The 26,336-nt window shown below is 37.4% G+C and overlaps 1 protein-coding gene across 1 annotated transcript in view; it reads left to right on the top strand.

Moving 5' to 3' along the window:
* The window catches only part of drosha (drosha ribonuclease III), a 135,373-nt gene that overhangs the window by 293 nt on the left and 108,744 nt on the right, over positions 1–26,336 (top strand). The window contains exons 2-13 of the mRNA XM_059326723.1: positions 2,759–3,614; positions 3,995–4,063; positions 4,596–4,911; positions 7,618–7,759; positions 9,767–9,927; positions 11,386–11,466; positions 12,564–12,650; positions 13,852–13,938; positions 18,570–18,641; positions 18,965–19,046; positions 23,257–23,325; positions 24,549–24,718. Of these exons, the coding sequence (XP_059182706.1) occupies positions 2,761–3,614; positions 3,995–4,063; positions 4,596–4,911; positions 7,618–7,759; positions 9,767–9,927; positions 11,386–11,466; positions 12,564–12,650; positions 13,852–13,938; positions 18,570–18,641; positions 18,965–19,046; positions 23,257–23,325; positions 24,549–24,718 (2,190 nt within the window). The 5' untranslated portion in view covers positions 2,759–2,760. The remainder of the gene's footprint in view (positions 1–2,758; positions 3,615–3,994; positions 4,064–4,595; positions 4,912–7,617; positions 7,760–9,766; positions 9,928–11,385; positions 11,467–12,563; positions 12,651–13,851; positions 13,939–18,569; positions 18,642–18,964; positions 19,047–23,256; positions 23,326–24,548; positions 24,719–26,336) is intronic.

Here is a 26,336-nt window from a genome sequence, read left to right on the forward strand (position 1 = left end):
AAAAAAATACTAATATTGACCCCAATATATCACTTTATCTTCAAACAGTAACATTTACTCAGCTTTCCTCCCGCGTTTTATGCATGTAATGGTACACAACGTTTGTTTGGGCTAGCGTCTGCTAGCTAATGATGCATAACGCTGCACCATTGCAATTCATTCAACTGTTCTGTGCATTTTGGTAAATTGCTAACGTTTTAGCTAAAGCAGGGATGGGCAACTGGAGGCCCGGGGGCCACATACGTCCCGCACCCTCACTTGAAGTGGCCCTCCGTACAACTGCATGTATTTGAGCATGAAATCTTTAAAGTGCAGTGTAAAAATGCACAAAATTACTTCTTGCAATTAATGTTGGTCTGCTTCTTGCACTGAAAAAAAAGAAAGAAATCACTGTAAGTGGTTATTTTTTATTTGCTTCAGACCTTTTGTATTCCTATTTATGCTGTTACACGTGCATTTTAGCATGAAATATGAGTTATTTTTTTGAGAATATAAGTTACTGAACTGTAAACATTTAAAGTTGCAGTTTCATCATATCTGGTTAAGTGCACGGTCCTATATGTGGCCCTGTGGTAGTGTTGATGAAAAATTGTGGCCCCCTTCAGCATTTAAGTTGCCCATCCCTGATCTAAACTATGATCTCCCTTTTAAAAATGTAAATGGATTTTTTTTCTTTTTTCAAGAGGTATCATTGAGATCAACAGACAATACAATATTACTAGTTAACGTGAACCTTTGCACATCCTCCAGAATATGTATGTATGCACATTCAAGAGAAGTGAACAAATGCTTTAAAATGCATGTTTCCCCATTTTAAACTGATAAGGGAGATAATACTACTGTTAATACTTTTTTTGCAGGAGTTTATAGACATATGCATTTATCACATTCCTGCAAATGTACATGTTGTTATAGTGAGTAACTAAGGTAAATAAGTACATTTAGAAAAGGTTGTGAAGAGGGAAAGAAATAGAGTAGATGCAGATATGCAGTCATGGAAAATATTGGACCACCCCTTTTCTTCAATTTCTTGTTAACTTTAATGCCTGGTACAACTAAAGGTACATTTGTTTGGACAAATATAATGAAAACAACAAAAATATATCATAAGAGCAATTGGGAGCTGAAATCTAGCCATTTTCCATGGTTTTCTTGATCATGACTTTGGTTATTATCAAGAAAATTGAAGAAAACAAGGGTGGTCAAATCATTTTTCCATGACTGTATTTACCCTTTCATAGTCAGGGCTATCCCATTAATACATAGTGCTGCTGCTTCCCCATCAATGTGTGTTACCCTTAACATTAACCAACAAGTCATCTTTACGACTTCTTATCATAACCTAATGTATAAATGAAGCCCTGACCCTAACTGAAGAAGGTAGTCCTGTTGGACAAAATATATGAAAGTCAAACTGACTTGGACACAAGATTGGAAACCAGTGTTCTCCAATTCAGAGTAGATATTTAGGACTTATAAATCTAACTTTTTCCGTGATCAGGTGTCACATGTATGAGCATTACAGCAGATAAGTAATTAAAACAAAAAAGAGTAGTAGTACGAAGTGTAAGTTATGTTGTTGTCCTTCCTTTTTTCTAAGAGATATCATTGAGACGAACAGACAACAAGTCATTACTAGCTACCGTGAACCTTTGCACATTATGTTCATGCACATTCAAGAGTATTGAAAGTATGCTTTAGAATCCCTCCCATGGTAATGCAAGCTGATAAGGCAGATAAAAGTACTGTTTTCGTTTATAGACATATGCATGTGTTTAAATATCCTGTTTTTTATACTTGTAGCATTCCTGCAAATGTATGTTTTATAGTGAGTACCTAAGGTAAATAAGTAAATAAAACGAAGGGAAAGAAATAGACTAGAAAAGTGTAAATATGTACATACATAAGCCCTGACCCTCACTGCAGACGGTTGTTTTATTGGACACAATATTCAAAGGCGAAACTGACTTTGACACAAGTTTGGAAACCAGTGTTCTACAATTCAGAGTAGATATTTAGGACTAGGGTTGTCACAATACTAAAATTTAAACTCGATACCGATACTCAGGAAAATATTCGATACTCGAGTCGATACCATTTTTGATACCACAAGGATAAAAACAAAGACCCCAAAATTTAACAGAAATATTTTTAACAACAAGAAAAATGCAACATGTAAAAATGAACAGAACCACGGGTTAAATATTTATAATAAAAAACAGTTGTTCAAAAAGAAACTGCACCTATGATAACAAGCTTCAGGTCTAAAGTAGTGCAAAAAAATAAATAAATACAATAAACAATAACAATTAGAACAATATTTTGTATGCTGTGCACAATATTAGGCAAGCTTGAGACGTCGACTTTTCTCTGCTTCATTCTGGGACTTCAAGAGAGAAAATAACACTTTTCATAGATCCTTTGAAAACGAGTATCGTATCCGGATACAACATTTTAGTATCGATACTTTTTTGAGTATCGATACTTTTGACAACCATATTTTCCACTTGTTTTATGTAAAATTATTGTCATTACCGTATGTGTCATTAGTGATATTTGATTGATAGTTGCTTTGTTTACTTTTGACAACCCTATTTAGGACTTATAAATCTAACTTTCTCGTGCTCAGGTGTCACATGTGTGTGCATTACAGCATAAGTAATTAAAACAAAAAGAGTTGTGTAAAACTGTCATTAAGGAGGATTTACATTCGGTTCAAGTTGACTTGTGATTTGTAACTGGATCTTTTTGTCCACAGTCATGTCTTTCCATCAGGATCGGGGTTGTCCCAGGGGAGGAATGGCCCCGGGCCAACAAGGCTCCCATCAGAACTACCGACCCACCAACCTGAGGCCGCCACCTCCCCAGCCCCCTGTCCCCCCATACCACTACGATCCTCAGACTCCTCCTGGCTCAAGCTACCATGGCAACAGCGGCTACATGCCCCCACACTCTGACTTCATGCAGTACCCTCCACCAGCACCGTCCCAGACTCCCAGTTCTCTAAACCAGTGCCCAGTGCGCCCTCCTTTCCCCAAGCCCCCCGTCCGCCAGGGCTTCCCTGAACCCCCGCCGAACTTTCCACCTCCACCCCTCCCCAACTCCACCGGTGGTCCCACATCCGGGTCCCAGGTGTCCGCTCAGAATGCCTACCGCCCTTACATGATGCCTCCTGTGCCCCCACCACCAATCCCACACCCATCCATGCCGCCCCCCATAGCTTCTCAGTCTATGAGCTACCACCCTCCGTACTCCATGAACTACCCCCATCCGCCCCACCCTCCTTTCCCTCCTCCTACATTCAGCCCTGGCTATACTCAGAGCCCCAGCTCCTTCAAACCAGACCACAGCTTCAGGCACGGCGGCCAGTACAAGTACGAGAAGCCGGCGGACAACAGGAGGTCTCCAGACAGAGGCTATCGCCACGGTGACCACAGGCAGAAGGGCTACGGCTACGGCAGCCACGGTGATCGGCATAAAATGGAGTTTCCTGGAGAGAGGAAAGACCGCGGGAGGAGTCCGGACAGGCGCGGCCGGCCAGAGAGCGGACGGTACCGGTCCGAGTACGACAGAGGACGGACTTCCCCCAGACACAGGAGCAGGGATCGCAGCAGGTATAGAAAAAACAGTAACTCTCCAAAACTGGAACAATCTGTTAAATTATTATTCCTCACTACACTGTGAAAACACTATTGTTTACTGAAGCGTACTCTTAACTTTAACACTTATCTGCTCTACTCTACTGCCCTTACTTTTTAACTACACAATGTTTGACTTGTGCTTTTTATTATTTTATCTCTTTTTTTTATCCTGCTGTATCTTATTTTATCCTATTTATATTTTTATTTCTATTTCCCTGTTTTAATTGACTGTTTTTACTGTTTTCAATTGTGTCTTGCTGTTTTTAATGTGTATGTAAAGCACTTTGAATTACCTTGTGTTGAATTGTGCTATACAAATAAACTTGCCTTGCCTTGTGTGTGTTTGTTTACAGGGAGAGGCATCGTCACAGAGAAAGTCGGAGATCCCAGTCACCAGACAGGCACAGGAAGAGGCCACGAAGGTACACATGCTATCTATTATTTGTCTTGTAAGAACTGTGTGAAGAAATCACGACTAAACCTCTTGAAACGTCTCTTTAAGCTTTTGTTACAGGGACTCCAGTGCGACAAAAATAGTGATAATGGGTCTGAATTTTTGGTCCTAAAAATAAAATTCAGCCAGACAGATCTCTGGTAAAAATACACATCTTTAAAACGTCATGTCCTGGTTTGTAATGCCAGCATTATTTTTCAGTGTTATTAACCCTAGATGGTCCAGGTGCCCCAATAATAACAGAAGTCCAAGCTGAGTAACTCACTGGAGATATTGTCCCACACAAAGCTCCTCCAAAGCTTTACAGATTGTGTTCTTTCACAGTTTTCAAAGGCTGAGTTGTGCTTCCATTGACTGGCAATTTGACTGTGAACTCAATCGGCACCAGCTCAGATGCCATCTTTCGACCCTAACTTGGCAATTTGGTCACGTCACAATCAACTTCTCGGCTGATTGCATTAATTGGCTTTAATTTCTTTCTTTCTTTTTTTGCTTTGCAGTCGTTCCACGAGCAGAGACAGGAAGCGTGCTCGCTGGGAGGAGGAGAGGGACAGGAGGTCGGAGAGCTCGTCTGGCCTGAGCAGAGAGCGCAGCTACTCCTCCGTCAGGAGCAGAGACTCCGAAGAGGCCTTCACTGACCGAGAGCGGGAGAGGGAGCGGGAACGGGAACAACGGGACAGAGACGGCGAGAAGGAGAAGGAGAAAGAGAAAGAGAAGGGGGATGACGAGAAAGAGGAAGAAGAGCTGCTGAAACCCGCCTGGATCCGCTGCACACACGCTGAGAACTACTACTCCAGTGACCCCATGGATCAAGTGGTACTGTTGGCACTTATTAATTTGTTTATTGTGTATTGTTTATTGAATGGATCCCCATTAGCTGACGCCTTGGCGACTGCTAGTCTTCCTGGGGTCCCTAAAAAGACATAGAAAATGACATACAAACAACATAAACAAAAACAGTACATACAAGAAAAACAATAACAAACTCAATTAATACATACATGCAATACTGTTAAAAATTCTACATTCATATTTACCCGACAAATGTTGTACTGCAAAAGTCATTAATTCAGATGTCTATAGTGTCCATATCAGCTGTATACACTTATAATTTGTCATTTCATTAGAGAACATTTAAAAGGAAGAATCATCCGGCTACAGATATAGCAGAGAAAAATAAATAAAATAAGAAAACAAAATAAATCGCAATTGATTTGTTCTATATTCAGGTCTTAATTGTTGGTTGTGATTATGCCTGTCACGATAACACATTTTTTAGGACGATATATTTTCCCAGAAACTATCACGATAAACGATAGTATCGTATCGATGTTATCCTTTTCCACAGCAATTCATTTTTGAATCTTGAGAACATTAAACATTGGAATTGAAATGTGGAGAAGATATATTAAAATATCCTAGATAAATAAAACTTAAATAAAGAAACGACAACCAAAACAAAAATAAATAGACTTTCAGGCTCTGTTAACAAAACATTTCACTTGCAGCATTACTTTAAACACAAAAAAAGCACAAAAAGTCACACATGTAAACAACAATATATTGAGTCCTGAAAAAAACTATTGTGTGAGTTGATATAGTATTTATCGTGACAGGCCTAGTTGTAATATCTAATTGTTAAGATATGTTTTAGTAAGAGTTTCAGAATCAATCTACTTTATTTGTATAGCACACTTCAACAACAAAAGCGTCTCCAAAGTGCTGTACAGTGCATAAATCTAAATTGATGATATAAATAAAACAATAAAATCAAACAAATAAACATAGTAAAGCAAATAAAAGACGTAGTTAAACGTAGTAAAATAGATAAAAGACACAGAGGACCACAAAACTCACGCAAAGTTAAAAAGCCAGGGAATAAAATTTAAATTTCAATGTTGTATTTTCAAGGTTTAAAAAGTGCTTGGATTTTGGATAAAGTTCTTGAAAATGCTTGAAATTCTTATTATATTTCTCTTGCAATCTGACTATATCCATCTATAGACTATAGATAATCACATGTTCAATGTAAAAAATAATGAGTAGCCTATCTGAAATGAAGAGCGTTCCTCCTAAAAGTGTAATACCATCACCAAGTACTCATCTAAAACATGCAATTTAAATCCGCTATAAGATACTGGAAAAGCTAGAAAATTTACCTTGAAAGTCCTTTAAAATGCTTGAATTTGACCACTGCTAAAGTGTACAAACCCTGGTCATATCCTGCAGGTTATTAAAGGTAGTTAAAACAGGAGAATGTCTTGTTTTAATTCATTATTTTTGCAACAGTGCCCTTTAACACTGAGCACTGACTTTTTAAAAAAAAATTCTTTCATCCATCTTACTGGCAAAAGAAACTCCACCGATCTTCTGTCTGCTATTTTATCAATTTTGTCTCTTTGATGGTAGTGTGAAAGAGTTGGATTAGCTGCTCTCCAACAGCCTTTCAGTTAATAGCAAGCACTCACTCACCATTTACAAATCACCACCTGCTCTCTCAAATGCTTTTCTGATGTCTTTGGACCTTTTGGATTGCACCATCTCCTTTTTTCTTCTCTTCAATTCTGACCTTTACCAGTGGTCTTTGGATGCTTACTTCATGCTGTCATCAGCTTCTTTTTTTGCCACAAATTACACATTCTGCCAAAAGACCTGACCTGTCTTTCAATAAAGTCAAAGTGAAGGTAAATGTCTTTTCTGCTGTGACAATTACTGGAGCTGTCCCAAAGGAGGTTGAATCACATCCAGTGAGTGCAGGTCGCAGCAGGGTAACCATACTAAACGCCTAAACGCAGCCTTTTGAATTTATTTAAATGCAGATTTTTTTTCTTTTGGTACAGTAATTGATTTATTTAATATGAATATGTTTCACAACCTTGCAGCAGCCAAGGTCTCCTGCTGCCACGACGACCATTGCAATGCAGGCTGGGTATTTATCTCTGCAGTCTATAGACTCTCAAAAATATGGGTCTAATGGCATGCTTATTAGGGCTGTAATTAGGGAATTTTTGGATTTAAAAATAGCATTAAATTATTAGTTTTTTTTCAATATAAAAATATTTAATATTTTAATAAAATTTTAATTTATATTACATATCTAATTTATTGTATTTTTAGTTTAGATTATAATTTAAGTAATAATAATAATACATTTTATTCATAACGCACTTTATATTAAAGGTAAGCTCAAAGTGCTACAGGTTAAAAGCATAATAGTCCAATTATAAAATGGATTAAAAAGGATAAAACAGATAAAAACTGGAAAAAAGTGGATATATATATATATAGACATACATACATAAATACACAATCTTAAAACCATATGGACGGGAGGAACCAAAGGTTTTGCTAAAAAGGAAAGTATATTTTATACTGTATTAATATTTTAAAGTTATATTTATTTCTGTATTTATAAGGAATGCATGGTTTCAGTCTGTGTTCGGACTGAGCTGAAATGTCAGCTCTGTTTGACATTTAAAAGACATAAATAAAAATATATGTATTTTGTTTGAATCTGTCCAGGGAGACTCCACCGTGGTGGGGACCAGTAAACTGCGGGACCTGTACGAGCGCTTTGAGGAAGAGCTGGGGAGGAGACAGGAGAGGGCGAAGGCTGCTCGGCCCGCATGGGACCCTCCCAAGACCAAACTGGATGAGGATCCAGGTGGGCAGTCCTGCAGAACCTAGTTGGCTGGAAGAAAAGCACTTCCACAATGCAAATGAATGAATGAATGCTTTATTTCAGTTAAAAAACAATAAAATCATGTTTTTACAAAAGAATCCATCAGACAGCAACCGAAAAAGGAACAAGCTGAAGCCCCACTAAAGGCTTATTTTTGCCTCTCCTGTACCATCTACATGTATACATTATATACAATACATTAACTGAATAATTCACATCGTTACAAAACACATGACACCTTAAACTGAAAAATCCAATTCAATCAAATTTCATTGTAACCCTTGATAATTTTAGACTTTAAAGTTTTCTTGAAATTTGACATAGAATTACACATCTTTATTACATAATTTAGTCCATTAATCCATAATTTTACACCCAAAACTGACACACATCTGTACTTGAGATTAGTTCTGACTTTGTGAGTTTCAAACATTTGCAACCCCCTTAACCCTTAATCTCATTGAAATACTTGCAAATTCCAAATTTCAACCCTAGAAATATTACATACTGCCGGAATGTGTAAAAAAAATAAAAAATACAAAAATAATATTTTGAGAAGAAAGTTTACGAGATTAAAGTGGCAAATCTACGAGAAAAAATGTGCAGATTTATGAGATTTAAAGTGGTGAATCTCCTAGAAAAAAATTGCTTTTTTCCCACTTTTTTTTCGTAAATCTTCGACTTTTTTCTCGAAATATTACCTGAAGTTACCAAATATAGTTCTTTGCCTGATAAAGGGTTAAGTTATAAATCCCCTGCCTTAATTTAAACATTTTTTGAATACAAACAGGAATTGACATGTTTACCACTCGAAACAAAATTTCTAATGTTTTTGAATATACAATGTCCTGAAATTTTAATATAAATTATCTTATAAAAAGCTGATTCGTAGAATCACAGTATCCAACTCCATTTATTATCCTTATAGCTCTTATCTGCAGTTTAATTATAGGATCTAGGTTTGTTTAATATGCATTTCCCCAAATGATAGCGATAGGTGCAATATAATCGAGCTCCAATTTAAGTCTGTGCAAAATGTGGTTTGAAAGCTGCAGCAGTCAGTGATTGATTCCTAAAGTCAACCCTACATGCTGTCTGTCGTGTTCTTGTTGCTCTTCCAAGCATGCAAGTTGTTCTGGTTAAGTGGAAAAACTAAATAACAAAGTGCACACAGTTAATACATCTGTTGGCAATCTTTTGTAATTGATATGCATGAAAACTTGCTGTCTTCTCAGCAGTGCATTAGGCTGAGGCAGAGATTAAGTTCAGTGTTTATGATGTTATCTGCAGGGTTGTCAGCCTGATTGTCTCTTTCAGCTCAGCAATAATATAAATCTCGCTCAGGGAGATGTCGTTTGCTAAACATGTTGCTCCGGGCACTGACTTCACAATCAAGTGCTCGAGTTAAAAGGCTGATAAGAATTGAAGACTTTGCTTAGCTGAGAACCACAAACTATTCAGCTGACTGGTAATTACTATCCTCATTTTGGCGTGAGCTTTCTTATTTAGTCGGGGGGGGGGGTGAAAAGAGAGGAATAAAGAAAACATGAGTACCAGATGTCAGCATTGGCAACTGTGCTGCTCTTTTAATCTGTTAGATGCTTTTAAGTCTGGATTTGGCTTGATAAGTAGAAATTGTAATGAAGCAGAATATTTAAACAATGAAGCCAACGTAGTGATTCACGCTGTTTGTTTTCCTAAAGAAAGAATAAGAAAAATTCAAATTGGATGTGATACTTTGCCGTATCACCAGCATTGTGTGGATAATTATTCCTCTACAAGAGTTGGCGGGGCCAGAGTGTGCACATTTTGACAACATTTTTGACAGATTGCTTTACTAAGACTTTATGTTGTATAATACTTTTTGAGGGCACAGCTCAGCTAAGGGAGCTTAACCACTGAACCCCGCTCCGGCTCACCGAATTATGTTTCAGTTGTCAGCCCTATGACGCCGTAATGATTAAAGACCTTTCTGCACTTTGCTTTCAGACAACAGCAGCAGTGAGTCAGACTGCGAGTCGGACGGTGAAGGGAGCACCTGCTCCAGCAGCTCCGACTCTGAGGTTTTTGATGTCATCGCCGAGATCAAGAGGAAGAAAGCTCACCCCGACCGCCTGCACGAGGAGCTGTGGTACAACGACCCGGGGCAGGTCGGTCTCCCTCCGGTTTGACATTTATTGTAACAAAACCATGTTCATCTCATTCATTGGTTTTTTTTTTTCTACTACATGAGTCGTCTGTATTGCTATTTAGGCCTCCCAAATGATTAAAAGTTGCAGAACAGTCATCCAAATGCATCCCTGAAGCACTTTAAATGCGGTATGTGTGCCATAACTAGGGTTGTCACAATACTAAAATGTTCAACTAGATACCGATATTGAAAATATTCGATACTCAATACCATTTTCGATACCACAAGGATAAAAACAAAGACCCCAAAATTTAACAGAAATATTTTATTAACAAGAAGAATGCAACTATGATAACAAGCTTCAGGTCTGAGGTAGTGCAGAAAATAAATAAATACAATAAACAATAACAATTAGAACAATATTTTGAGGTTCTATGCTGTGCACAATATTAGGCAAGCTTGATAAGTCGACTTTTCTCTGCTTCATTCTGGGACTTCAAGAGAGAAAATAACACTTTTCAGCCACAAACATTTATGTAAACGTATTAACTCTATGCTTATGTATACTGACACTGTGTCAATTAACGTAATATGGGCATACTACGTGCCTGATTTATTTATTTACGTTGTTTTTAATGATTAATGTGATGTCAGCCTTTAATTGCTAGCTGCGGCTAATGGCTAATAAAAACATGATACTTTTGAAAATGAGTATCGTATCCGGATACAACGTTTTAGTATCGATACTTTTTTGAGTATCGATACTTTTGACAACCCTAGTTACGGTAATGAATTTTGTTGCTCGCAGTGTCACTAAAAATGTCAGAAAATACCTTACATTTTTTAAAATAGATTACAAAGTCATATGAAACGGTAACTTTAGCATATTTTGGCTGGGGAGAGGAACGTCTGGAATGCCCTGCTTAGCCTGCTGCCCCCGCGACCCGGCCCCGGATAAGCGGAGGAAAATGGATGGATGGATGTTAGGGTCAAAGAAAGTATATATTCAATGCTCTTGGATTTTTGCTATGAGCTGTACCATGTTCATGCACTGTAAAAACCAATGCTGCGTGTTTGTTATCATAACTAATTTTCTCTTTTCAATACAACAAAGATCTGTGCAAAAAGTCATTTTAACTAAAAATATTGAGTCAAATCTCAAGATTCATTTGAGTTAATTCCATTGTTTTTGTTGTCTCGACATAAAATTCTTTCGCAGCATCAACATTCAGATATTTAAGTTGAAACAACAAGTTGGGTTTTACAGTGTGACAATCACCCAGTTAAGTATAATGAATGAAGGACTTACTGTTTGGAAATGACTCTTTTTGTCAAAGTTTAAAACTCCAAACTCCCGTGCAGAAGTAAAGGTCAGCAGTGTGCAGTTTTTTGAGATGTTCAGATGTTCGGCAGACCCTGTGTTATACATGGCAAGTGAAGCAGTTGTGTCTGATTTAGGTATTTTGTTTCTGTCCAGATGAATGATGGTCCCTTGTGTAAGTGCAGTGCCAAGGCCAGACGTACAGGGATCCGCCACAGCATCTACCCGGGGGAGGAGGTATGACACGCCGTGAATAAATCACCCTTTCATAACCTTGAAGTCGTGCCACCGAGGGGCAAGGACATTATTCTAGTCAGCTTAAATGTATTCTCTGTACAGGGGACCGTTTTCTATTGCATTAAAGGGACAATAAGAGAGATTTTATCCTTCCAAAGAACCAAAATGATGATATTACATGTACATTATTGTATGAACTTGACAGAAGACTTGATCTATACCAGTGACTCATCGATTATTTCGCCGGGCGCTGAGATTTCTGGTTTTCATGACTCGCTCTCTTGCTTTCCTCTGTTTTGTAGCAGAGACTCCCCACATAGACGTTTCAGCCCAACAGTTTAACACACTTAAGCAACAAAGGCGCAGCAAATGTCAAAGCTGTTTACATTTCCTCGTATTTATTATCGGTGTAATATCAGCTCTTTATCATGTTCGCTCTTGCAGTGATTCACAGTTTAAAAAAAATGTATATTTTATTGATAAAAATCCCAGCAAAAGGCATTCGTTTCTGTGACCTTTGGCCAAATTTGTCTCTAACTGATGAAAGACACTTACATGAATGGCTGACTTAGATAATAAAGACGGATATTTATGTATTTTAAATTGATTTGAGTAAAATGGAAGGCTTTTACGAGGAGTTTTGTGAGCTTTTGCTGCAGATTAATTCTATATCCAATATAATAAAGTCATGATCCACTTCAGAATTTCTGCCCACCAGCTACTTTTAAAGGCATGTAGATGTTGCTTGAAGGCCATTTTATATCTTAACAAATCTGCTCTGGTGAGAAAATGAACAGGGCTCGCCCCCTTGTTTGTCGATTAGTTGACTAATTGCTTGTTACGGTCTTGGCTGACCTGGAAATTGTTAGTCAATTAAGTGTTTTTTTTCTGTTGTGGCTTTATTCAGTATATGGGAAGTGTGACTGTATTCATTAAGAGGATGTCAGTTAAATGTTCAGTCATCAGCCATTACAGGAAGTTATGTATTAGACTTCTCTTTAGTGGTAGTGGACAAAAAGGGAGTCCCTATACATGATTTTCATCTATAACATGTGTAATAGAACATTTCTCTTGCTGAGTTTGTGTTTCTTTTTCAGCCTGTGAAACAGTGTCGTCCAATGAACAACAACGCGGGAAAACTGTTCCACTACAGGATCACCGTGTCTCCTCCCACCAACTTTCTGGTACCACTTTGTGTCTTTTTTCAGGACCATATAATTAGAGAAATTGCTAATATGAATTACATTATATATAGAGTATATTACCCATGCCATTAAAGGTGCTATGTGTAATAGGGATGGGCGTTTGGAAGAAACCTGCCAACTCGATTATCTACAACGTTAACGATCAGTTAATCGATTAATCGCTGCATGCATACATGGGCAAAATAAATGATGATATATACTGTATATATGCACAATGCAAAAGCCTGTTTTGATAACGTACGCTTTTATTTTGAAAGGACGAAAAGAGACTTGATCCTGTCAATCTTAAAACTGAATCAACTGAGATTAAACTGTAAAGACAACGTCAAGGAGTTCAATGTTTTATGTTTTAGCTAGGGGTGCACCGATTGCAATTTTCTGGCTGATCACCGATTTTTAAAAAGCCTGACCTGCCGATTCCGATTTTGGCCGATACCGATTTTTTTTATAACTCAAAGCATACACCTTCAAAGTTTGAATCTTATTTTATTGAACAACAATAACACAGCAGTATTTTTCTTTAACAAATAAAGGAAATCACAACGTCTGAGGTAGTTAATAAAATATTGAACTGAAAATAAATACTTTCAGACCTTTGCGGAGGTAGATAAGATCGATAGATAAGATCGGTTTGATGTAAAAGAATCGGCCAATCGTTGATCCCGCAAAATTAAGGAAATCGGTGCTGATCGATTGGCCGGCCGATCGATCGCTGCACCCCTAGTTTTAGCCCCTGAAGAGGCATGAGGTTAGTTTTCACAGTAATCTTGCATCTTTAAATGTGTTTTGTGTTTAGATAAGTTTGGGGTCAAATTAATTGAAATTACAGTGTACAGGTTAATGATAACAGATTTGATTTTCCAGTAGCCATTTTTTTAAATGTTTGAAAAAGAGGCAAATTGATAATTCACACAATGAGTACTTTTGATGAATTATCATCACCAATGTTTATATACTGACTTAAGTGAGTAAAGGCAAATAATAATATAATATAATAATAGCAATAACAGCCACTAATGTCATTAAAAACAAATATGTTGTAAAAGTTACACATAGTACTATTAAATAATGGTTTCTAGAGAGTATTTTCTTCATTGCAGAACTTATTATTCTCATTTTGAATCCATTTGTAGGCAGTGTCATGGCTAAACTGTGTGTGTGCGTGATGTTTTTGTTTCAGACCGACAGGCCAACGGTGATCGAGTATGATGACCATGAGTACCTGTTTGAAGGCTTCTCTCTTTACTCCCACACACCTCTCACTAACGTAAGTCTGTTGTGATTCCTGAACAGCGCAGGCCTTCTTTGTCTTTATGCTGCGCCTGGTTTGCCCTCCAGGGACAATAAGAACCTAATAAATTGAATTGAATTGAATAGGCCATGAATTTTACACCACAAATGTTTGACAGTGTTTGTCACTGTGCAGCCAATTCTCCCTGTTATGCCCGTTCTTTATATTTAATGCCATCTTCATTATTTATGTCCTTTGTGTTTGAGTTTCTAGGGCAGGAGTCAAACTGTGAGGTGTAACAGGACTCGTTCAAATAAAATAGTCTAATTCAAAAGTGAAACAAAGTTTAAATGGGTAGTTTACTACTTTTTCCCCCCTCTCTTCACCTTCAGAGAGTCATTTTATACTCAAATACTCCTGTGTGTATATAAAACAAATAGAGTACTGCCCACAATTTCACACATTTTGCAACTAATGACCTGAAGACCAAAAGCTCATCTGGAATCCTACTTTGAAAATGTTAATGTCAGTTTTTTGCATGCCAAAACTTTGCCTAATTTTGGTGCCCTTCCCAAAAAGATAAAAGTTGGCTGCGCTCCCAGGGGGTCTCGGAGGGTTAGAGTGATTTGATACAAAACACTGAAAACACACTGTGAAAAGGCTAAACTCCTTAGATCATGGACAACATCCAAAATCAAGTTCACAGCTATTTAAATGTACACAGTGTCTCGATCCTGATCGACAGGTAGCCATACCCTAAATCATTCTCTTCTTTATCGTCTATTTCCTATTAAATTGGACCATGATACACAAAATAAACATTATGCTGTAAAGAAGAAGAGTTGGAACAAGTGACTGGGACCTTAAATGCATTATGAGCATGTTTCCTGGGGTAATAAATCAAGTGACAAGTAGGGTCATTTTCTCATAGACTTCTATACAATTTAACTTATTTTTGCAACCAGTGGAGTCACCCCCTGCTGGCCATTAGAAAGAATGCAGATTTAAGGCAATTCCAGCTATTTAAATGTACACAGTGTCTCGATCCTGATCGACAGTTAGCCATGCCCTAAATCACATTCTGCTTTATCGTCTATTTCTTATTAAATTGGACCATAATACACAAAATAAACATCATGCTGTAAAGAAGAAGAGTTGGAACAAGTGACTGGGACCTTAAAAATAATTATGAGCATGTTTCCTGAGGTAATAAATCAAGTGAGAAGTAGTTTAATTTTCTCATAGACTTCTATAAAATTTAACTTCTTTTTGTAACCAGTGGAGTCGCCCCCTGCTGGCCATTAGAAAGAATGCAGGTTTAAGGCAATTCCTAATTTTTCCCTCCTTTTTAAGACTTGTAGGTTTCCACCAATGGTGGAATATAACTAATATTTACTCAAGTACTTTACTCTAATACAAATTTGAGGTACTTGAACTTTACTTGAGTATTTCCATTTTCCATGTAAATTTATACTTCTGTTCCACTACATTTTGAGGTAAATATTGTACTTTTTACTCCACTACATTTAGCTTACAGCTAAAATAAGCCCTATCTTTACACAATTATAATGCTGCTTACATATTGTAATTGATGCTTTAAGTACATTTTGATGCTGATACATTTGTACTTTTACTTCACTAAGTTTTGAACACAGGATTTTTACTTGTATTGGAGTAATTTCACAGAGTGGTTTTGATACTTTTACTCAAGTAAGATATCTGAATACTTTTTCCACCACTGGCTGCCACTCATTTGTTCTTGTGGACTTTAAGTATCTGGGCGAGCTCATATTTCAAGATAAATCATATCGAAATGGTATAATCCTATTTACATAATTATGTTGTTTAATAAATAGTTGCAAGTAAATCATTTAAAACTGACAGTTAACCTTTTACATGGCTCGTGTACGCCATTAATTCTTACTGACAGCTGAGTGGGACTGAAACCTCTAAACCGAGAAGGAACCAAAAACCCAGCGCACAGTTTTATTTCACTGAGTTGGAACGTGTTATTATTTTACATAAACAGTCATGGAAAAAAATATTAGACAATTGTTTTCTTTAATTTCTTGTTCATTTCAATGCCTGGTACAACTAAAGGTAAATTTGTTTGCACAAATATAATGATAACAACAGTAATAGCTCATAAGAGTTTAATTTAAGAGCTGATATCTAGACATTTTTAATGGTTTTCTCCAAAATTGTTATTAAGAAAACCATGGAAAATGTCTAGATTTCAGCTCTTAAATTAAACTCTTATGAGCTATGTTTGTTGTTATCATTATATTTGTCCAAACAAATGTACCTTTAGTTGTACCAGGCATTAAACTGAACAAGAAATTGAAGAAAACAATGGTGGTCTAATCATTTTTTCCATAACTGTATCTGACTCTGTCCTGCTTTATAATGTAAGATTAATTTATAATGAGTTAAATTAACTGACAAGTGGCAGGATGTCTAATTCATGTTAATTCAAAACAAACAAAAAAGTGTAAAGAGTTTTTTTTTACATGTATCTTTTTATTAGTTTCAATTATAAAGCCCGGTGCAGATATTCCACCCACGTCTGCTGTGGATTCTGTTCTCTCTACTTTGTGATATGTGAGCCTGTGAAAAAAACCCGCCAGGTCCATGATGGTTTAATTAACACTCAGCTCAGTCAGCTCTGCACCGGCCACATATGATCCCATCCTCCTTCTACATGTCTGCGAAGGCGGCACATATAATTTAGGTCAGCGTTTGAGTGAAAAATCCCCTCCTCCTTTTAACTCCGCTCTCTTCAAAAATAACTTCAAATCGGCTTTTGGCTCGGGGTCGGCTTCTTTGTTGCCTGGACAAAGTGCTCCTCTCTGGCAGCGCTGACCTTGTCACAGAGTCCTCTCCCTCACTTTTGAAGGCCCATCAGTGACGGTCAAACATGAGAGAGGTCGCGACTTGAAAGCACCCTCTCTTCCTGTCGTTTTTTTTTTTTTCCCGAGCTGTGTGTGCCTGACTTTTATTCTAAGGAGGAAGTTTAAAGAGAGCGAGGAAATCGATGGGGGACCACCAAAAACCCAATTTCTTGAAAATTCAAAGTGTGAATATTTCTCTGTCTAGATATACATGCATGCAGTACGTGCATGTGTGTATTTTCCACCCCCCCCCCTTCCCTGCATGTTTGAATAATAAACTACTTGGTCAATATCCGTCTAGCTTTAAAAGAGCCCCGAGGATTAGCCATGATTTGAACTGGATAATTTAAGCAGCCCTTGTTAAAAGCTGGGGTAAACGCTTCGTGGCGGTGTGGGGATTAGGAACCTCGGAGCGTGGTGATATTAGCCCCCTGCTAGTTAGCTGCTGGGATGGGCAAGAATGAATGTGGCTCCCAGGTTAATCTCTTAAAATGGACCCCCGTGCTCCGACAACAAAGACCGTGTAACTAGGGAGATTAAACACAGAGGAGCAGGCTTATCTATTTAGCGAGATTTGAGTTACTTAATTTTCAAGAGTCAGGTGCACGCTGGTGTGTGTGTGTGTTTATGTATATATGTGTGTGTGTGTGTGTGTGTGTGTGTGTGTGTGAAGGCATGTGGTTTATGTCAGACCAAAGCAGTGTTTCCCCTAGATTTTTTTTCAGCAGCGGTGCTGGAGTTTCCGTGGCCATGAGCAGTGTTGCCAACTCCTCAGTAAGGAAAGTACCTATTGGCTGTTCAAAAGTCGCTAGAAGTCGCTAAATGACGTCATCGCCTAATTTGCATAATTGACCATGTGCATGTACTTGTAATGGACGCTGTAGGAGAGAGGGATAATGTTGTGGGGAAGACAAAAAATGAGTAAGAAACACCCTAAATATGTTTACAACTGCAAGTGCACTGTCTTCTGTCACAATTTCAACCCTCCTTAATCCGGCCTCGGGACCGGATAAACTGACCCAAAATAGACACTGACTGTAAACCAGCCAGTCGCTGCGACTCCGCGCATGTGCGATTTGCAGACTGGACGCTAAGGGGTTAACATCCCCTCCGGCTCTGTGACTGGGAGAGACTGCTGCGGGAGGACTTTGAGTCGTTCTTGCTCTTCCTAAATAGCCGCGGGAGCCAGCGGTTCATTAAGAGTAAGAACAAGTCTCCGGAAGTCTCCAGTAACACCAGAAAAAGTCGCTAGATTTGTCGCTAGTTGCTTTTTTGAAAAATAGTCGCTAGGGGGGGTCTGAAAAGTCGCTAAATGTATCGATAAAGTCGCTAAGTTGGCAACACTGCCGCTCACTACATAGACTGTTGCTTGAACGTTACCTTTTACGTTGATGTCCTTAGAGGATCTGACAGGATTTGATGGCTTAAAACGGGGTGGAAAATAACATCCTGTGTTATTGTGCTCACATGGTACGAGTAGAAATCATTAGTGGCGCATTGATATTAATGATCATGTGAAATTTCAGCAGCGGCGCACGTAATTCGAATGAATGTAGGGGAAACACTGCAAAGTGTATGTGTTTGTGAGTTCCACTGTCTCTGCACCATACATGCTTTTCCTTTACATGGTCCTGAGCGCCATTTTGGACGAGCTCCACAGCAGAGATGAGGTTTTAATGAGTTTCCTTGAAAAGCTGTAACCTCTGCCTAACGCCATGGTAATGAGCCGGCCCGTCCTTTCTTCTTCTCGTCCTCTGTTTCCTTTCATCATCACAGATTCCATTGTGCCGTGTGATCCGCTTCAACATAGATTACACCATTCACTTCATAGAGGAGATGACACCGGAGGTCAGTCAAACCCCACTTTATCTGCAAGCTCTTTCTCACCCCTTTTGTTTTTATCTCAAAAACCGCCGAGCCCGAGCAGGGCTGAGCCACACGTAACCCTCGCACCTCGGCGCCTGGGTGAGCGAAGGTGCTAATCCTCGCAGAAGAGGGAAAAGAGATTCTTTTTAACCTGCAGAGGTTGATTACATCGATAAGGTGGCTTAGCGATAAAAGCTAAAGAACTGGATTTACTTATCAGTCACATCTACATTAAGGTGCTCTTTTATGGCAGTAGGCCGCTTGTACTGTGTGCTCACATAACGCCCTCTCTCTCCTGTGCTAAGAACTACTGCGTGAGAGGCCTGGAGCTGTTCGCTGCCTACTTGTTCCAGGATATTCTCGAGCTGTATGACTGGAACCTGACAGGTACGATTCACAGAACCCCTCCACACACACACACACACACACACACACACACACACACACACACACACACACACACACAAAAGGGATTTCCATGACTTCTGACATGCAGAACGCAAATGGCGACAGCTTTCAGTGTTTCCTCTAGGATTTTTTTCAGCAGCGGGGTTTAGGCCCAATGTTGTTATACTTAAAGGAAAAACACTTTTGTTAACTGAAATAAAAAATAAAAAAATGAGAGTTTTTAAAAAAAAAAACGATAACTAACTGAAACTGTATTGTGTGGTTACAAAACTAACTAAAATTATAGTGAAAGTGTCCTTCGTTTTTCGTCTTTGTCAACTTTTTTCATACGTAAACCTTTTTGGTTGATATGAAATCTCTTTCATCTGTCTGGTTTTATGACTAAATAAACTTATTGGGGCTGAGATGGATGAGACAAAGGAAATAAAGGCAACATTTATTGTGACTTTTTTTAATCTGGCATCCAACAAATACCCCATTACAAAAAAAAAACACTAAAACTAATAAAAACTAAACATATTCCAAAAAATAAAAACTAATTAAAACTAGCAAACTCACTCAAAAAAGAAAACCTTGGTTAGGGCTGTCACGATAATTACTATATCGAATTATCGTTCGATATATAAAAATGGACACAATAGTTTTTCTCTTGGCTTAATATATTGTCGTTTTTCATGCGCAACTTTTTATGCTTTTTTCTGTTGTTTTAAGTAAAGCTGCAGATGTTTGACAAGCAGTAGAAATTGCCGAAAACACTATATTTCCCAGGCAGCCATTCCAGCCGTTTATATTTTATTTTAATAATAAAATAATATAATACATAATGTTTATCTGTTTGCAATGTTTTGTTAACAGCCTGAAAGTCTATTTTATTTGTTTTGGTTGTTGTTTCTTTTTTTATGTTTTATTTATCTAGGATATTTTAATATTTGTTCTCCACATTTCAATTCCAATGTTTAATATTCTCGAGATTTAAAAATTCATTGCTGTGGAAAAGGATGTACTTATTATGCTCTAATATCGTTATAAAACTAAAGCTACATCGATACAATGATACTATCAGTTATTGTGATAGTTTCTGGAAAAAATATATCGTCCTAAAAAAGAGGTTAGATCCGAAATTTAGAGAGTATTGAAAATGACACTTGGCTGCAAAACAAGCTGGAAAGAAGAAAAGATTTTTTGCCCGAAAAGCCTAAATTTTGTGGCCTCTCGCACACTTTAATGCCACTATTCCATCTTAATCATTGCACATTTTAATGAATTATTGTAAAGGAGAATATTACATTACATTACATTTACATTTAGTCATTTAGCAGATGCTTTTATCCAAAGTGACTTACAGAAAAAAAAGAAGCAATCAAGGTATAGTGCAATAAGAGCCATTAGTGCAGTAATATGTGCTGTGGAATTGTCGTGTGGTGCTAGAATATGGGTTCTTATGTTTTATTTAAGGCGTCATATTATGTCAGTCTTCTTGTGAATATAGTGGAAACCCTGGCTTTGTTCAGTGAGAACACATTACTCCTATTTTAGCCTCCTGGCACTGGCTCACCGTTGCTTTTAGAATTGTTTTTAAGGTCCTTTTACTCACATACGAAGCTCTTAACGGTGAAACAACTTCTTACAGTTCAGACTTGTTGATTCCTTATCAACCAGCACCAACCTCTGTTCCAAAATTATCCACAAAATGAGTTAAGAAACTTTTTTTTGCTTCTTTTAGCTTCTTTTAGCTACATTAGATATGCATTTCTGTGGATATTTTTAAAAATCAATTGAGGACTTTAGGAAAGCAGTCAGCTAAATAAGTTTGTTTTTATCTTTTACAGCTTCCGTTTTTATGACTTTTATTTTGCATAAAAGTCATTCAGTTTCATCTTTTATTCTTTCTATATTTTATTAATAATTTTTCTTTTTTTAAATTATTTTTTTAAATTTTGTTTTGTTGTTGGTTTTTAATGCAATACTGTGAAGCACTTTGAGCAGCATTTTATTCATGAAAGGCGGGATACAAATATAGTCAAAATAATGATTATTATGTTCTTTAATTACAGTTTAAATAACAGTTAAATATGTGAGTCCTACCTGGCTCTCACATGCTCTGTGTGGGTCACAAGTACCACATTTGTTTTCATAAAAATATTATAAAAAATATAATAATGAAATATGTCAAAGCGGAAATATTCTCCAGTGACAGCGTGCATATAGACAGTTTTTTTATTTTTTATGATTCAACTTTTATTGAGTTTTTACATTTTTTACAAGACCAAACTAACAACTAATTAAGAATAAAAAGGGGGAAAAAAAGAATAAAAAAGGGGCAAAATTAAGATACACAATCTTATGATAATAAAACATAAAAGTAAAAACAATAAAATAAAAATAAGTACACAAGAAGTCCAAGACAGGTAAAATGAATCCATGCTCAATATGTTAAACTGTCTTAACAGGAGACAACCTCCACACTATTGCATGTCTATTCATTGTCCCATGTGAAATTCACTGTCTACAGATAGTCTTCCAGTAAACATTTCCCTGTAATGAACCCAGTCATATATAGACCGTTTTTGACCATGTTTTTGATGTTAATGCTCAATTCACAGAGAAATGCACACAGCCCATATACAGAAACTGCCTGTACATGAGCTGTCAGGACTTCTGTAAGGTTGTAATGTCATAATTATACTATTTATAACTAGAAAGTTCCACTACTGTGCCATCACAGTCGTTCCCAGCTGCTGCGCAGATGCAGAAAGCCTCAGGTAAACTGAGCAATCAGAGCAGACTGAGCTTTTTTTGGGAGGAGGACTTAAAGAGACAGGAGTGTTTCAGAGAAAGCATGAAAACAGCCCTATTCAGACAGACAGTATGAGAAAAGGGTTTTTTTCGAACATTTAAGCATGTAAACATGTTCTTGTAGAAGCCCCGAATGCCACTGTTTCTGGAGTAGAAGCTGAACCTCATTCATTAAGTTCTCTCTTAGGAACAGGTTGAAATATTGTATGAGAATGTGATTATTTAAAATAGACATTTACACATTTCTAGTCAATTATATTTATGGTATTATTTCTAACAGAATCACGTTCAGCATTCTAATATAATACATAAGTCTGTGCAGGAAACATCTGAGGTGTCTTCTCAGAAACAGGATCTAAAGTAGTGATTTACTTAAAAACTATTAGACCACCTTTGTTTTCTTAATTTTCTTGTTCATTTTAATGCCTGGTACAACTAAAGGTACATTTGTTTGGACAAGAGTTTAATTTAAGAGCTGATAATCTCGCTTGATAATAACCACAATCATTATCAATGAAATCATGGAAAATGTCTAGATATCAACTCTTAAATTAAACTCTTATCAGCTATTTTTGTTGTTATGATTATATTTGTCCAAACAAATGTACAAATACAAAGGTATTAAAATGAACAAGAAATTGAAGAAAACAATGGCTGTCTAACATTTTTTTCCGTGACTCTATAAGATGTGGCATTAAAATTGGTACAAAAAAACTGATTATTAATTGTGATGCAATTAGCAACAAAAAGCATAACCATAACTTTACACTGCAAAAACAAATAAATGTGGGTAACACTTTCAATAACCAACTAAGTGATGTTTATAGATGGTTTATAGACCAATTATTAACCATTTACAAAGTGCTATACATATTTAATCTTTAAATGTTTCAAAACAATTTCTTAAAGGCATATGAATCATTTCAAAATCATTAAAATACTTAATATGGTGTTAAAAATGTTATAATGAGTGTAACTAAAACTGTTAATAAACTATAAATTATAATTTAATTGTTTGTTAATGTTAAAGTAACTATAAACTTGCATTAATATACCATCTATTTGCCATTTTTAAATAATTTAGATAGTTGAACATTAATAAATGATCTATTTACCATTCTAAATGGCCTATATACGGTTTATAAATGATGATTAAACATTAATAAACTATCTGTTTACCATTTATAAATGATGGTTAAACATTAATATACCATCTATTTGTCATTTATAAATTATTTAGTTAGTTAAACATTAATACATTATCTATTTACCATTTTAAATGGCCTATATATGGTTTATAAATGATGATTAAACATTAATAAACTATCTGTTTACCATTTATAAATGATGGTTATTGTAAATTGTAACTCAAATGTATTTTTTCCCCTCCCAGGTTCTGAGTTTCAGGCCCCTGGATGCCAGCGGTTCCACTTCATGCCTCGTTTTGTCCGATTCTTGCCTGGTAAGAGTCTCAACAACCTATAAAAGAATCTACTATGCTCTCTCTCGTTGTTTGTCTCCCTCTGGTGGTTAGTGGTGACACAGTTCTCCAGTTAAAACATGCATCAGAAAAGAAAAAGGGGCTCCAGTAATGTCTCCTCCAAACATTTCTCCTTCTGCTGGTGTTCATATTTGAGCTCAGTAATCTGCAGAATGACTTCCAGTGCCTGGGCTTCTGTGCAGCCGCGTGGTATTCATCTCCCATACACATGATGGTGCTGGTGCACTACGCTACTGCCACAGTGTTTGTTATGACAGCCGTGCCACCTACCTTCTTTCCATCAAAAAACAATTTCTCTCCCAGCTCTCCCAATTTAGTCCGCTACAAGCACTTATCTGCCTCTTTTACAAAAGCAGAGAAAAAAGAAACTGTCCGTTGCAATGTTTCTGATGTGATCTGTAAAGAGAAAGAGAGTGAGAGGCGACAGTGAGAGCATGATGATGATGATGATGATGATGGTGTGTTGGGAAGTTGAAGTGAGAGTGTGTGGGGATGCATTTGTTTTTGTCTTAATGCATTTCCAGGACTGAGAGGGCAGTGGATTTCTGTCCATGTGAACACTCGTAAATGGAGTTAAATCAATTTTGCATGAGTGTCTATTAAACCGACTCTATTTGACCCGGTAGATTGCATGCACGTGCCCCGGCCGTATTTCTCCGCACATGCATCCGCGTGCTCAGTCATTGTAATACCGTTTTGAATGTTATTCTATACCCGTGTCATTATGTGCCTTCACGGTTTTCGCGTGGCATCCGACCTTGCGGCAGCGACTCTGTTTACCTGTGCGTTCCCTGAACAATGCGATTGCGATGCATGGGGACATTTTCACAGTATGTAATATTGGCTCAAGCACTCAGAGTTGGCAGAGGTGAGGAAGGGTGAGGTGCTTTTATGAAAACAAAGATTTTCTTCCCAACATCAGCCTTGATTTCAGTCCAAGGATGCTGAACAGTGAAAGAATGTATAGCGTGGAAGCTCGATAAAACATTCTCCCCTGTGGAAAAAGTCACGGCTTATTTAATTCCAAAAAATTGCAGCTGCATAAACTAAGTTTTTTTTTACCTTTTTTCTCCAATAAATACTGAATCCCTGGTGAGCTTGCACACCTCGATACTGTGATTTTATGCTCCTGTCTCTAATTGCATTCATTTCTTGCATGCATTTATGCTTATTTACTGTCTCAGACGGAGGGAAGGAGGTGCTGTCCATGCATCAGGTGCTGCTCTACCTGCTGCGCAGCAGCAAGCCTCTGGTCCCCGAGGAGGAGATTGCAGACATGCTGCAGTGGGAGGAGCTGGAGTGGCAGAAATACGCGGAGGAGTGCAAGGGCATGATCGTCACCAACCCGGGCATGGTGAGGCCTCAGCTTCTCTGTTCCGACAGGAGGTAGCCTTGTCTGCTCTTTCAAGGGCATCCTTCGCCCCCAACCCCCGACACCGCAGGAATAAGGCTGTTCCTGTTAGCCTGTGACATGAGCAACCTCACCTATTATCCCCAAGGGTGTTTGCTGTCATCAACATTATTCGGGCTGAAGCTTTTATGTCACACTGAAGTTGGTTAACCTTCTTGTCCGGTCCATATTTTAAAGGATGTACAGTAATTGTGTCTGGGTAAAAGGTGAAAATGTCATTGCTAGCTAAAAGGTTGCATATGAAGAGTGAATATGATTGCGTAACCTTTGGCGTGGGTGAGTTATCGAGTCAACTGCTCTTCCTGGCAGGACTGAATTGTTGCTGTCAGGGTTTCCAGATATGTGGGTGTATAATAGTCTTCCATCCCTCGACTCAAGTTAAAGATTGCTCTGCCACTCAAACAAAGTCTATTAAAAAGGTCATATATAGAGACATACATTATTTTGTGAAAATAGAGCTTTCTGGGCCAATGGTCATCCTCCCGGTCACTCCTGGGTTTGTTTTTATAGTGGTTTGTTATGAGGCGCTTATTTTCTGTCAATTTTACTCAATTTTTAATGTTTCCACTAGGGTTGTCACGATACTAAGATTTTCAACTCGATACCGATACTCAGGAAAATATTCGATACTAGATACCATTTTCGATACCACAAGGATAAAAACAAAGACCCCAAAATTTAACAGAAATATTTTTAACAACAAGAAAAATGCAACATGTAAAAATTAACAGAACCACAGGTTAAATATTTATAATAAAAAACAGTTGTGCAAAAAGAAACCTGCAACTATGATAACAAGCTTCAGGTCTAGAGTAGTGAAAAAAAAATAATAAAATAAATACAATAAACGATAACAATTAGAACAATATTTTGTATGCTGTGCACAATATTAGGCAAGATTGATAAGTCGACTTTTCTCCGCTTCATTCTGGGACTTCAAGAGAGAAAATGACACTTTTCATTGATAATTTTGAAAACGAGTATCGTATCCAGATACGTTTGAGTATCGATACTTTTGACAACCCTAGTTTCCACTTGTTTTATGTAACATTATTGTCATTCCCAGATGTGTCATTAGTGATATTTGATTGATATTTGCTTTGTGGAATAATCTGTCAAGTCTTTTCTCATTTAGTCAATCAGTAATGTCAGAAGATAGTGATAAATATGGCATCTTAAAATGAAAAAAGTAAAAAATATTTTTTAAGCCACCAGTCAAAAACCCAAAGATATTAAATTTGCAATGATTTTAAAAAGAGAAAACTCACTTATTGTCGGTCGAATAACCATTTTTTTGCACCAACTGATGGTCTTCAGATCACTCGAGTTCGTAGAAGGAAGTATGTTATTGGACGTATGTGATTCAATAACATACTATAGTTGTCGCTCTGTAATCAACAGCATGTTATTTTAGAGCCATGTGGCCAACCTCCGCTCATACATTCTCTCATTTGTGGAGATCTCACCCCGCTGAGAAATGTCAAGGTCACACGTACTACTCCAAATGAAGGGGTCTGATGCCAATCAAACATGCAATGCTCAAGTGATTATTTCCCACAGT

Source organism: Centropristis striata, chromosome 23 (assembly GCF_030273125.1).
Source record: "Centropristis striata isolate RG_2023a ecotype Rhode Island chromosome 23, C.striata_1.0, whole genome shotgun sequence".
Taxonomy (NCBI): domain Eukaryota; kingdom Metazoa; phylum Chordata; class Actinopteri; order Perciformes; family Serranidae; genus Centropristis; species Centropristis striata.